Genomic DNA, 15,768 nt, shown 5'->3' on the forward strand with positions numbered 1-15,768 from the left:
AGCTTTTAGCGGCATTTTTAGTGGCGTTTAGATCGAAAACACCGCAAAGGTTGAACTTTTAACGACGTTTGTATTGAAAAATGCCACAAATATATTCCATTAGTGGCGCTAACCGAAAAACGCCGCAATAAGTTGTTATATAGTGGCGTTTATGGAAATTGCACCACAAATAGTACATATTTAGCAGTGTTTTTATGCTACACACTGCAAATGTATACACAGAATGGGAGCAGCGTTGGTGGCGTTTTTTCCATATCGTTGTGTGAGTCTTAAATATCGAAGACTATATTCCCTAAAATCACATGATTATCACATATTGATGCAAGATTTACTATTAGTTACTTTACGCTATTGTATGTCAAAAAAGGTGATGTCTTATATAATTGAACTATCTAATATAATGAAAGTTATTTGTGGCCAAGTTTTGATTATTGAAAAACTTGAGAAAGTACAAGATCCAGGTGCATTGAATTTATGCAACTCAGAGAATATATTTCCACATTCGTTCTTCACAATTATGGTGCACTTGCTAATCCATCTCCCTCATGAAGCAAAACTTGGTGGACTAATTTTCTATCGATGGATGTTTTGCAAAGTTTTTGTTCATTCATGAATATACCTTTAATTACAACTTTTGATAATGTTATATATTGTGTTTAGGTTCTTATGCAAATTGAAGTCTTACTGTCGTAATAAGCATTATCCAGAATAATCAATTATTGAAGGTTACTTAGCAGAGGATTGTATGCTTTCTACTCTAGATATTTAGAAGATGTTGAAACAAGACTGAATAGACCAAGTAGAAATGTTGGGCTCACTAATCATAACTTAGCTAAAACTTATCTATTTTGAAGTTATGGACAACTAATCGGTAAAGTTGAAATTGCATACTTAGATGATAGATCTTGGGTACAAGCACATCAGTATGTTATTTTTCACCACGATTCAATTGAACCATTACGCAAGTAAGTTTTAGAATTTGATAAATATTCATCTTTTTCTTTGTTTATTTTCTACTAAGTAATCCACTTTTTAACATAGTGAATTTAAATAAGTCTTGAGATTTTGTTCACGCTCCCGAAGATTACAACTGTAACGCCCCAATTTTCGGGAATTCTGTGAATGTTGGCATAGGTTTAATTATGTTAGTGGGCCTCTAGAAGGCCCAAGCTTAAGATAGAACCCGGTAATTTTAGTTAATTTTTTTTTGTTCCATAAGAAAAAGGGGGTGAAATTATGAAATAGGACCTATGTGAAAATGTTTGAAAATGCTATAGGCTAAATTGAAGTGGCCAAATAAATAGGAGTGCAAAATAGGAGGATTTGCATGACAAACCTCCCATTTTACATGAAGTGGCCAGCCATCACGTTGTTGTAGACAATATGAGCACTTGATATCCATAATTCATGGTACAAATTGATAATGGGCTAGGTAAATGTTCCATGATAATGGATTAGGTAAATATTCCATGATAATGGGTTAGGTAAATGTTCCATGATAATGGTTTAGGTAAATGTTCCATGATAGGAATTTCATGTCTTTTGTATTAAAGAATTAAATGGATGAAATATGAAATTTTATTAAAAGAAAAAGGGGTGAAAAGAACAAAGTTTTGTCCATCTTTGTTCATCATAGCCTAAAGTTAGAGAAGAGAAAGGAGAGGAGAAAGCTCTTGAATGTTCGGTCACTTAGGGAAGAAAATTGAAGGTAAGTTCATAGTAGTTTGCTTCTATCTTGATGTTCATGAGTTCTTCTTGATTCTACCTTAACTCTTGAAGCATATTTTAGTTTTTGGTTGTGTTGTGAGCATTTGGTCATGAATTAAAATGAAGAGTGGTCAGATTAGTCAAACAGTGAAACATGGGAAACTTTAAGAAAAATCTGGTATTGATTGGCTAAACCAAAAATTCTGAAAATTTTATGGATAGAAGATATATGAGTCTATTTTCAGGTAAAATTAATGGCACTTGATTTGGAGTTTCGTAGCTCCAGTTATAAATGATTTAGTGACTGTTGTTCAGGAAGACAGCTTGCAGTGAGATTATGATTATGTGGTAAACATTGACAAAAATTTGTTAGTGAGTTGCTTATTGATTTCTTATAAGCTTACTATGATCTGTAGGTGTGGTTGGCCGAATATTGTAAGGGGTTAATACGTAGTTCGTATTTGAATAGTTAGATTAATGTGTTAGTAATCCAATTGTAGGCAGTTCGTGTGTGGATCTCGTCAGCATATCGTCGCAAACAGGTGTGTAACTGACACCCTCTCATAGACTAGATTGGCAAAAGCCGAAAAGCCGAAACGCCGAAAAGTCGGTATTTTGGGAATTTGCGAGTGTGTGAATGCTCGTAAGATAGTTGGGTTTGTATATTTGGTAATCTAAAGTAATAAACTGCAGTACGCACGATTTCGTACATTTTGATAATTTGGGCTTAATGGGCCAAATATCGGGTTCATGGGCCAACGGGCCCAATTCGGTAAGTATGCGTGGTAAGTGTTCTGATAGTACGTAAATAGTTAGGATATGCATGAAAACCCTAAAAGTAGCTAAATTACTATAATACCCGTATGTATGGAAAATTACTGTTATACCCCTAGGTACAAAATTACCGTTATACCCCTAGGGTTAATTTTGACTGAAAAGCATGACGATCTGATTCTGTATGATGTATGCCATGATTATATATCTGTTGCATGGGGACATGGGTTATATTATGGAGGAAGCGTCCTGGTGGCTATGCCACAATTATCTGATCTGCTGGCTCTGCCACATATATCTGTTCTGGTGGCTATGCCACGATTATCTGATCTGGTGGCTCTGCCACATATATCTGTTCTGGTGGCTCTGCCACAATATCTGTATCTGGTGACTTCATCACAATATCTGGCAGCCTCGCTGCGATTTCTGTGGTGTGTAGCGGTTGGGTGGGTCGAGTAGTCTCCCCACATGGTGTAAGGCTTGTACGGGGGTGTTATGGATGAATTTGGGTTGGGTTTCTGCATAAACATGTAATATCTGTTCTGTTTTTTTATGGGCCTATTGGCTTTATTCTGAATTTCTATTCTGGGCTAAGGCCAACTTATTTTGTTTCTGTGGGTTGAGCTAATTTAGACTATGGTTGGGTTATTTTACACACTGAGTTTCCCCAAACTCACCCCTTTTATTTTCATCCACGCAGGTAATCCTCAACCATAGTGGGCTTGGAGCTGTGAAGGAATTCGGAGTGGCCACCCGTTCTGAAAGTTTAATTTTCTTCTGGTGAACTAGACATCCTTTTAATTGCGTTTGAGGTTTTGGGCTTTTAAATGTAATAAGGCCGCTTATTTATTTTTTATGGTTTTATATGTTTTATTAAGATAGGTAATATTTATATTTAACTGTTGAAATTGGATAGCTTTAGGGCGCGTTTTCAAAAACAACAATTGATTTCAAAATAACACGACAACAAGCAAAGCTTCCGCAATGAAAGTATTTTCCAAAATTAATCACTTTTCCTAAAAATGACTTAATCAAATCGGTTTCCTAGAAATATCCATGACGTTAAGGTGTGGCAATCGCGGTATGCATGTCTAGGATTGGATCCGAAGGGAGCTTGGTACTTAAGCAGTCCGATGGACTCACCACCTCTTTTCCGATTTCCTACCTGGTGCACAACTTCCATTCACTTTAACCTATAATGAAATTATCTTTTAAAACACTAAGTAAGTTTTTCTAGATCAACAATATAAAATGTTTTGAACGCTTCGATGTGGCATGTCTGATCCGGTCACAACGTCTGGGCCGGGTTTGGGGTGTTACAACAACATCGAGAGATTTATAAGTTATTCATAAAATCTTTTCATGAATGGTTAGGGCAGACAGTATGCAATTGAAGCCTTTGATGACAAATAATAATATTTTCATATAACATTATAATTAATCAATTTACTTTCAATTCAATAGGTTTAGAGTGAAAAGGACGTCAATGGAGAAATTAAATGGCTTTCCCAAGATCCAAATAGAGTAGTAAAAAGATATAATGCCTTCTTCATTAATGGATTTAGGTTTTATACAAAATCTCGCAAAAGATTGAGGAGGACTCAAAATTGTGGAATAGTTGTTAATTATTCAATTACAAGTTATGCTAGTGCTAGGGACAGTAATCCTATTGAGGGAAATGTAGAGTATTACGGACTTCTTACGGACATTATTGAGTTGGATTACTATGGCAAAGGGAAGGTTGTCTTATTTCGATGTGATTGGGCTGATGTTAATATTACTCGTGAAATTAAAAAAGATCAATTTGGTTTTACAATTGTGAACTTCTCTCAATTAATTCACACTGGACAACAATTGATAGACGAGCCGTATGTATTTTATTACTTGAAATATCCAACTGATGAGGGTTGGTACGTTGTACTCCGCAACACCCCTAGAGACTTTTTTAACATGAGCAATGGAAGTAGAGATGACATCGATGAAAGATCAAAAACTTTGCCTTTTCCAAAACAAAACTTAAATGACACTATCTCTAATGCTAGTACACAATTTCAATGGGTTCATCAGGATGTGGATGAAGATATTTACTAATCATGATGTAGTAAGATTTTACATTTTTTTAATTATATGTAATATTATAATTTAAATATTGATCTTGTTAAATATATTCATTACTATTATTATTATTAGTTACTGATATTTCAACTATTTTATATGTATTGTAGATAATATGCCTAGAAGAAGATTGCGAGATCTAAATATTATTCCAATTCCTCTAAATTCGGAAGAAACAAATAGTGATTAATAAACTGCTATTGGATCTTCGAATGTTCTGAACACAGTTGAAGAACCTGTAGAAATTCAAATTAATGTTAACTTTAATTTACATGCATGTTGACTTTTATTGTTAATTTTTGTTTCAAATTCTTATATTATCATATCCAATTTTTTTAGTTGAAAATGTGGGAGGCCCAAAACTCGAGGACGTATGCTATTAAAGGATTTATACAATCTAAATTCTGTAGAACGTGTCAAAGTATCTAGAAACAGTCATGGCCAGCCTATTGGATCAAAAGCTCGAGTTTTAGCAGGATACTTGGGCATTATAGCACGAAATGTCAATCTGTTGCCAATCAACTATGAGTCATGGCATTATTTGCCTGATAGTAACAAAAATCATGCTCTGGATAATATTAAGGTAATAATGTGAATGTAATTTATAATACTTTGGTTTAATTTTCATTTGTATTTACTTTCTAAACTTGTGTTTTTTGCAAGAAAGATTTACTTTAGAAGTCTCGGATAATTATGTGAAAAAGCATTAGCAAAGAAATAGAGAGATCATAAAAGTACTTTAAAAAAGGAATATTTTAAGAAAAATATAAGCCTCAAAGAGAAATTGCGAAATGTCCCGCCGGGAATGCTGAGATACCAACGGGAAGGTACAATTAGATTTTGGAATTCAAAGAAATGAGAGGTATTACGTACTTCCAAACTCTTATAATTATTTCAATTTATAGTATTTACTATATACGTAATAATAATTTTGTAAGGTAGGATCGTGAGCAAGTTGGAAGTACAAGTAGGCAAAAATAAAAACTTAAGCACACAGCTGGGTCAAAAAGTTTTGCTTGTGTAGCTGATGACAATATATTTTGAATGTATTAATTGTGTCAAATATTAATTACTTTTTACTAAATAATATTTTTCCTACTATATGGTAGGAATTGTTGTCTGGTCAAAAAGTTGGATGCCTTCAGCTTTTTGACATTACACATAAAAAGAAAGATGAATCTTCTATGACTACTGAAGCTGCAGAAATTATGGTATATTTACTTAATAAAATTTGAATAAATTTAAATATTTATCATGTTTAATTATAATGGTTTAATTCGCCATTTGTAATGCAAATAATGTCAAGTTATGTTGCATTTGCTTGATTATATATTTCGCTTCTAACTCCTTAATTGATTTATTAGGAGAAACTAAAGGATAAAAGGGCGGGGTATGAAGCTACGGCTTCAAGTGATAGTTCTGTTAATCTGGACGACATTGATAACCGAGTTATTACTAAAGTTTTGGGTCCTGAAAGGTATGGTCGGGTTCGATTTCAAGGATCTTTCATTAGCCCAACCCAATATTTTGGATCCAACTTGAAGCAGTACATGCCTTCGACGAATCAAGCTCAAGCTGAAGTTCAGAGGTTAAGAGACGAGATGGCTCAGATACAAGTGAGCACAGTTGAGCACATTGCTCAACTTAAAGCGGAAGCAGCATCAAGAGAATTAGAGGCTAAAAGAAAATATGATGAACTCCAGCTACACCTTAAAGCAGAAGCAGCAGTAGGGGCAGTAGAGGCAATAAGAAAATATGACGAACTCTAGCTACAACTTCAAAATATGATGAAGATGTTTCAGCAGAATCAATCGCAGAACCTACCATTTTAGACTTTTGTTTTCTTATTGTGAAAATAGCTTAACAATATAACTTTTGAATATATTTTGTTATTTCAGTTATTAATGTAGATCATATACATATTTATTTCATGATAGTATCAGTTAGATTTGAAGTTTGTTGTTGGATTTGACGTGATAGGAAAAAATGTTGAAAATTCAGGTTCTATATGAAATAAAATGGGTCGGTAAAATCTGTTAATGTTAGTGGCATTTTCCCACAAACGTCGTTATAAAACATGATCTTTAGCAACGCTTTTACTACAAATACCGCTAAAGAACATGATCTTTTGTGGCGTTTCTAGCTACAAATGCCACAACATGCTCGACTCTCTTGTGGCATTTTACCCCATAAACGCCGCAAATTTTAGCAAACGCCACTATAGGTCCAAAAAAATGTCGCTAAAAACATGTTTTACTGTAGTGTTCATGTTAATTTTTTGAATTACTATGAACTATTTATATATTTTTATTTTTTTGAATGTTCTATAATTTTTAAATTATTTGTTGATATATAACAAATGGTGTCGTGTCAGCATGAAGTACGTGTAGACTGCTGCACAAGTTGTCATGCCAACATTGTTAAAAATAATATTTTAGTCAAAATTTTCAATAAAAAAGCTATATAACTTTTTTTTGAAAGGTGAAAGGCCAAATTTAACTAAAAAAATAAGAACCAAATTGATAAAAAAAAAGTATAGACATTGAAAGCTAAATTTATCATTATGCCTTTTCCATACATGTGTAATTTTTTTGCCCTCAGACAATTTGATTCATTTTAGTGATTATTACTTTTTAATCAATTTTGACACTTAAACTTAACAATTAGATCTATTTTAATACCTATAGTTCTATAAAAATGTGATGACATAACACTTTAAAATCGTATTTTATCATCATTTGGATTTTTTAAAAAATTTTATATAAAATCTAAACAAAATTATATATATTTTTTAAGTTTCATCTACAAGCTCGGTGTCACTTAATTGTAATTTAATGAAATTCAAATTCAAGATAAAATAAAATAAAATAAAATAAAAAAGTTATCAAGTTTAAATACTAAAGTTGACCAAAAAAATACAAGTAGCAAAATCAAAGTAATCACTGGTCAATACCACACGGATGAATGACTTTTTTTATATAAGAATTGGTGCATATCTATACCAATTTGCTTCGATGTATCATTATGAATTTATTGATATTTTTTAAAAAAAATTATATGTATATAGAAATATTTACAAATATTGAATGAATTACAATACATAAATTTCAAAAATAAAATATTTATGAATAGACGGATGCACAATGCTTCAATAAAAATTTTTATTATTTATTATCATAAAGATAAAAAAATAGAAATTTTATATTTTTTTTAATATTATTCATACACTAATCAGTACACAATGTTTCGACCAGAGTGATTGAAATTAAGTGAAATGGATCATTACAATTAATACAGACAAAAAATTTAACCAGTGCGGAAAAGAAAATTGATTGCACTAATTTATTATTAGAATTTAGAACTACGAGAACCAATACGAAACCAACTACACCAACCACAATAGACCTAATTACTAGATTTACATAAAAAAAATCACATCAACCCTTTTATATACAATCTCTTTGTTTTTAGTTTTAATAATCTAGTCCAAATTTTAGTTTTAATAATCTAGTCCAAAACTAAAGACAAGTTATAACATTATTAATAACGTTCGAGGGTGACCTTTTGAAATTCAAATATTTAATTAAATATTAAAATTCAACTGATTTTTTAATATTTTACATCAGACTAATAAAGTGATTAAATTTCTAAATTTAAAAATAAGACAAATTTTTCAAAAAAAAAATCGAATAAACATAGGAGATAAAATTGCACTTTTCTTTTTTATTGTTTACTGATATTATAAATTAATAAAAGAAACATATATTTTATAAAAAATAATTAACAAAGATTATTATATGAGATTTCCCTTTTTGTTGTGTTTAACCACGAAATAAAGCGTGCTGGGAAATTGATAAAAATTTCTGTGGAATCGTTTAAAACCCGACTTTAGTAAAAGTAAAATAGGTAACCGACAGACATTTGTACTTTGTTCCCACCTCATCAATCAATTGCATTCTACTTCATATATTTATTATATTTAAGCTTTTAAACTTATTGACAAAAGGTGAAGAGTTAAAGTCATGTAATTTTGAGTATTTGGATACAAATATATATTGGTACAAGAGGAAGGAATAAATTATAACTACACTAAACGAGACCAAGCCATTCCAGAGTAGTCATCTTACAGTAATTTGAGCACTTCATCCGACGGTTGCATGAAAATATATCTACACAACAATCTTGAGAACGCCATTGAAGCCAAACTATCAGCAACCCTATTACCCTCTCTGAAGATATGTTCAATCCTAACCATCCAAGGAAGTTGGAGTAGATTCTTGATGGTTCAACTTAAAGCAGAATATTATTGATCTGCTTCAATTGTTTGAATCACTTGGATCGCTTCAGTGCGATCCATCTTAAGAATTACTTGTTCAAGCCCAAGATTCAAGGCTAATTGGAGATATTCCAATACAACCCAAAGTTCGGCAGTGATGACCGAACAACAACCGATATTTCTTGAAAAACCAGTAATCTATCTCCCATGCTTGTCATAGATTAGTCCACCTGTTGACACATGCCTAATTCCATTACAAACAACAACATTTGTGTTCACTTTTAGCCATCCATCATCTGGCGGAATCCATATTATTAACCTGTAAATTTTACAACTTGTATGCCTCGACAGACTTACAAGCACACAATTGGATGCCAGATAATACTCTGATGCGGTCGTTGAGAGCACCAAAAATAACCTATTCCCTGTAAAATAATAAAAATAGAAAAAGAATAGTAAAGGGGAAGTAGGGTCGAATCCTCAGGGACCGGATTATACGAATGCTTGTTTCTCGAAATCCTAGGCAGAATTGTGCCCAAGAAAACCTGCGTTACTGGAAAAAAAAACAGATTTTAAGAATTGATTTTGGAAGCGAAAATAAAATAAAAACAGGGTTTAAAGTTTACTGAAATTATGATTACGAAAATAATAAAAATAATAAAGAGAGTTTTAAGTGAAAAGAAATTCTTATGGGAAAGTTCCAGCCTCCGGTTGTCTCATTCCGCCTTGGGCTCAATCCTTGGCTTTTGGATGATCCTTCTCGACTCGAGTAAGCCAGTTATAATGGAAGAGAACGCCTACAACCACCAACTCCAAAGATTAGACTTACGATTTTTAGGGAACCTGACTCTAGCCAGTAATCTATGCTAGATCAACGCTTCTCAATGGCGAATCCCACGCCATTTTGTCTCTTTGGCTCGCCAACCTCTGACGCAGTAAGTTAACGAACCGACTATGCAATCCTTCCAAAACATACAAAGCAGCCGCCTTTGCATATGCTGAAAAGCTTACTTCTTAAGGGCCATGGACGGAAGCGTCAGCCCGTAGTGCGGAGAAACGATGAATACTTGGCGAGAAGGCTAAGTACGGATTCTAGGCCTCAAGAACCTTTTTTTGGGGGAAATATTGACAACTTTTGGCTAGAAGGGTTTTAGTGGCTCATGATAATTGTGGGAAAGAAAATAAATAAAAATATGGAAAAAAGAAATTTTATTGAAAAGAAATATGAAAGAACAAAAGACTTTTGGGAGAGAGTGTTTACAGAAAAAGATCCTCCCAAATAGAGTCACTTCACCCCCTATTTATAGTGCTAGGGAGATAGTCTAATTGAACTTAAATTCTAAAAAGATAAATACATTTAATTAAAAATAAACAAAGATAATTAAAATAAAATCCTAAATTTGAATAATCCTAATAATTATCTTAATATTAATTATCCTAATAGAATAAAATAAAATAGAGTCTTCCAAAATAAAATCTCTTCTATTTGCTTTTAAGTCCTTGTGCCTTCCATATTCGCGCTTTTGGCACCATATTTGTCCCACATTGCATATTGGCCCATTTAATCTCTGAATTGACGCTTTTTCCCTTGAATTTACTTTTCACCTCCAATTTAGTCCCTAAAAGATAAAAAGACATAAATAGCTCAAATTAGTAGGCTCAAGCTCAAAATAAACACATGATTAATATATAAAAACACATCATTTTAGAGTATTATCAAATTCCCCCTACTTAGCCCATGCTTGCCCTTAAGTATGGTTCCTATCGACTGTGAAAGCTAGATTATTCTATAAAAGAAATACCACTCCAAAGTTTCATAAAAATTAGTTAAAAACGCATATGAAAAATAAAGAGATCTCTAAGCTTGCTTTAAGTAAAACAGAAAAAGTATTCCAATTATTTCACACAAAAATTAAGATCGACTTGAGTTATGCCATTTAGGTAAATTACCAAACCTACTAAGACACCTTAATTATTTCCTCCTTTAGTCCCCGAAGTGCAACTTTATTAGTACTTATTTTTTTCTTCTCTTTTTTTTTTCCTTTTTTGATTTTTTTATATATTTTTTTAAATTTTATTATTATTTATTTACTTAAGAATATATTAAACCTTTTGACGCGAAGAGAGATGACAACCCAAGCACCCCACCCCGGTTACTCAGCCCAACATACTCTTAAAATTATTTATTTCCGGTTAGCAGAGTTTTACCCAACACGTCACACAACCTTTTGACGCGAAGTAGAATGACAACCTAAGCACCCTACCCCGGTTGCTCAGTCAGTCACGATTTGAGCCATACTCATAACCTCGGCTAGCGGAGTTTTACTTGTCACGTCACACAACCTTTTGACGCGAAGTAGAATGACAACCCAAGCACCCTACCCCGGTTACTTAGTCAGTCACGATCTAAGTTGTACTCATAACCATGGAAAACATTTATTAAAAATTAAACGATATTTAAAATTCTTGAGAACTCAGGAAAGAAAAAAATTTAAGTGTCAAAAATAAGTTTCAATAATCACCTAATAGCCATGAACATTAATTAAGCATGCAATCATTTTAAGTGTTCACTTTATATTAAACTTGATCAATTTTACGAAAAGCAAGATAGAATTAACCCTATTAATCACAATTATTTTTAGCCTAATAAAAATAAAACAGTGGAGATGACATCAATTATGGGAAAAATCATAACTTCCTTAGAAGGTAAGAATCATGCTTGTAGGTCAAACAGTGGGCAATTCCTGGTAAAATCTTGGGCATGAAAAGCGGCAAGATATTCTTAAAATAAATGGGCAGAAACGAGCACAAAGCAGCAGCAACAACAATATGACAGCAAAAATAGTAGATAATAACAACGAAGAATGCTCCCCCCACTTAAAACACATAGTCCTCGATGTGAAAGTAAAAGGAAAACAAATAGGTGGAGAAAAAAAAGTTTAGAAAAACTCCCCATGTAGTTACCGTCAGTAGGCGCACACGGTGGAGAAAAAGATGGCGAAACGGCAAGAGGTGGAGACGGGATGGGTGACGTGGCAACGGCGATTCAGCTTCGAGTTCTCACCATGGTGGCTGAGAAATCATCGGTGGGTGGTGGATGAGAAAGGAGTTGGCGGTTATGGAGAAATTTGGGAAAAGAAGAAAAAAAATGTAAGGTTTGGGGGTTTTATTTGCTGAAAAGGGGTGTTTGGCTGCAGGTTTTGGGGATTCTAAGGCTGGAATAGGACTGTTTGGCTGCAGAGATATGGCATTCTGGGCTGGAATAGAACTGTTTGGCAGCATGGATAGGGTTGTTTTGGTGCACACTTTCTGCCTTTTTTTTTCTTCGTATTTTCGCTTCATTTCACCTAGATGGAAGAATAGAAATTTATTAATATTTAACTAAAATAAAATAAAAATAAAAGAAAATAATAAATAATAAAAAGAAAAAGAAAAAAAAGATTGGGTTGCCTCCCAACAAGCGCTTGTTTAACGTCGTTAGCTCGACGCCTTGAATGGTTTTATGGTGGTTCTAATTGAATTTTCTCGACCGTGTGGGCCTAGAAATTCTCGTAAAATGGCTTCAGCCGTTGACCATTGACTGTGAACCGCTTTCCTGATTCTTCACTCTCTATTTCAACTGCGCCATTTGTAAATACTTCAGTCACAATAAAAGGTCCTTGCCACCGAGATCGAAGCTTACCTGGGAATAGCTTTAATACGGAGTTATAAAGCAAAACTCTTTGTCCTACTGAGAAATGCTTCTGAACTATATTTTTGTCATGAAACATCTTGTCCTTATAAATTCGAGCATTCTCGTAGGCATCATTGCGAATTTCCTCTAATTCTTGAATGTCCAATTTCCTTGCCTTCCCCGTGGGCTCTAACTCCATGTTACATTGTCGAATAGCCCAATAAGCTTTATGCTCCAACTCTACTGGTAGATGACATGCTTTGCCAAAAACAAGTCGATACGGGGTCATGCCAATTGGTCCCTTATACGCCGTCCGATAGGCTCAAAGCGCGTCATTGAGCCGAAGACTCCAATCCTTACGGTTGGGTCGAACCGTTTTTTCCAAAATTGACTTGATCTCCCTGTTTGAAACCTATGCTAGGCCGTTCGTTTGGGGATGGTAGGCTGTTGCTATACGATGATGAACCCCATATTTTGATAATAGTGCCTCCATGACCTTATTGCAAAGGTGGGTACCACGATCACTGATCAAAGCTCGAGGTGTTCCAAACCTAGAAAAAATAGTTCGTTTTAGAAACTCCACAACAGTATTAGCATTATCATTGTGAGTAGGCTTTGCTTCTATCCACTTAGAAACATAGTCTACTGCAAGAAGTATATATACGTTTCCAAACGCAGAAATAAAGGGGCCCATAAAATCAATGCCCCATACATCAAAAATCTCACATACATGAATCGGGGATAGGGGCATTTGATTTCGTCTAGTGATATTACCTGTATGCTGACATTTATCGCAAGACTTACAGAAGTTAAACGCGTCGCGAAAGATTGTAGGCCAATATAGCCCACACTCCAATACCTTGTGAGCTGTCCGCTTAGGGCCAAAGTGACCTCCACAAGCTTGTGTGACAAAAAGTAAGGATAGAGGTTACCTCAGTTTCTGGAACACATCGTCGTATTATCTGATCTGAGCAATGTTTCCACAAGTATGGATCGTCTCATATGTAATACCGAGCTTCTCGTCTAAGCTTTTTTTTATGGATTGAGCTAACTCAGTGGGCAGCGATCCCGTGGTTAAGAGATTAACTATGTCTGCATACCACGGATAGTAAGCCTCGGTTGAAAATAAGCTTTCGTCGGGGAACTCATCCTTTATGGGATCATCATCAAATGGAGTTTTTATCCTACTTAAGTGGTCGGCCACCAGGTTTTCACACCCCTTTTTATCACGAATCTCGATGTCAAATTCTTGGAGAGTAAAATCCACCTAATGAGCATTGGCTTTGCTTCCTTCTTTGCGATTAAGTACCTAAGAGCTGCATGGTCAGAAAAAATAATCACCTTAGATCCCAGTAAATATGATTGAAATTTATCTAAAGCAAACACAATAGCTAAAAGTTCTTTTTCTGTGGTTGTGTAGTTGCTTTGTGCAGCATCTAGGGTCTTTGAGGCGTAACAGATGACATGAGGCTCTTTCGCTATCTTTTGTCCCAATACGGCTCTCACGCTACGTTCGCTTGCATCGCACATAATTTCAAAGGGATAGTTCCAGTCTGGTGCTTGTACTATAGGGGCGGTTACCAACTTTTGCTTAAGTGTATCAAAAGCCTCCTTACATTTTGAGTCAAACTCAAATTTTTTGTCTTTCTGCAATAGCTCGCACAATGGTTCAGCTATTTTTGAGAAGTTTTTTATAAAACGCCTGTAAAATCCTGCATGGCCAAGAAAAGAACGTATCTCTCTAACAGTAGAGGGATATGGCAAAGAATTTATAATGTCAATTTTGGCCTTATCAACCTCAATTCCCTTAGATGAGACTATATGACATAGAATCAAACCTTTGTCTACCATAAAATGACACTTTTCATAGTTCAAGACAAGATTAAATTCTATGCACCTGTTCAAAATTATCGTAAGGTTTTCAAGGCATTCAGTAAAACAGTTTCCATATACGGTAAAATCATCTATAAAAACTTCAATAATTTTTTCTACATATTCAGAAAATATACTCATCATGCATCTCTGGAAGGTAGCTGGTGCGTTGCAAAGTCCAAATGGCATCCTCCTGTATGCAAATGTGCCGAACGGGCATGTAAAAGTGGTCTTTTCCTGGTCTTCTGGCTCAACAGGGATCTGGAAGAAACCTGAATATCCATCAAGACAACAAAAGTGAGTTTTACCAGCTAAATGTTCAAGCATTTGATCTATGAAAGGAAGAGGGAAATGATCTTTTCTAGTATAAGCGTTCAACTTCCTGTAATCGATGCAGATATGCCACCCGTTCTGCACTCGGACCGGTACTAAGTCGCCCTCAGCATTTTTCTTTACTGTCACGCCCGTTTTTTTTGGGCACGACTTGTACCAGACTTACCCATCTGCTGTCAGAAATAGGAAAAATGATGTCAGCATCCAACAGCTTAATTATTTCTTTTTTCACTACCTCCACCATATTCGGGTTTAAACGTCTTTGTGCCTCTCTCCTTGGTTTCGTGTTCTCCTCCAAGTAAATCTTGTGGGTGCATGTCAAGGGGCTTATCCCCTTCAAGTCAGTAATGGTCCAGCCAATTGCCTCCTTATGACTCTTTAGTACTTGGATCAAACTTTCCCCCTCGGGTTTAGAGAGTTTATTTGAAATTATAATGGGTAAGGTATTACCTTTTCCTAAAAATACATACTTGAGATGCGCGGGAAGTGGTTTCAATTCCAAATCTGGAGCCTGCACAACAGAAGGTAGAAGTTTAGTTTCTGATGGTGATAATAATGTCTTAACAAATTCATAATCATCATATCTATATTCAGATTCGTCTTCATAAGTTGACTCAAAAGTCTCGTCCACTAATGAGTCAATCAGGTCGACGCGGTTTACGCTCAAGATTTCACTTGGATGGCTAATGGCATTGTAAACATTGAATTTCACGATCTCCCCATCAAATTCTATCGTAAGAGTGCCGCTTCGGACATCGATCTTGGTGCTAGCAGTACTAAGGAAGGGTCGGCCCAACAGGAGGTCTGAAGATCCAGCAGTGTTGTCCTCCTCCATCTTAATTACGTAGAAATCTGCAGGGAAAATAAGTTCATTAACTTTTACCAAGACGTCCTCGAGGACTCCTTCGGGATGCACAATAGACCTGTCTGCCAATTGAATAATAACACCTGTCTTTGTCAAAAAACCCGCGTTAAGTGATTCATAAATAGAATAAGGCATTACATTTATTGAGGCCCC

The 15,768-nt window shown here is 34.7% G+C and overlaps 1 protein-coding gene across 1 annotated transcript; it reads right to left on the reverse strand.

The window, feature by feature from the left end:
- Positions 1-12,411: 12,411 nt before the first annotated feature.
- LOC121211278 (uncharacterized) lies at positions 12,412-12,834 on the reverse strand. The gene has a single exon (XM_041083916.1). The coding sequence runs from the start codon at positions 12,832-12,834 to the stop codon at positions 12,412-12,414; it is 423 nt and encodes a 140-aa protein (XP_040939850.1).
- Positions 12,835-15,768: the final 2,934 nt, after the last annotated feature.

Source organism: Gossypium hirsutum, chromosome A12, assembly GCF_007990345.1.
Source record: "Gossypium hirsutum isolate 1008001.06 chromosome A12, Gossypium_hirsutum_v2.1, whole genome shotgun sequence".
NCBI classification, from domain to species: Eukaryota; Viridiplantae; Streptophyta; class Magnoliopsida; order Malvales; family Malvaceae; genus Gossypium; species Gossypium hirsutum.

Coding starts and splice junctions, on each gene's coding strand:
- LOC121211278 (XM_041083916.1), bottom strand. CDS start 12,834: ATGACCCCGTATCGACTTGTTTTTGGCAAAGCATGTCATCTACCAGTA.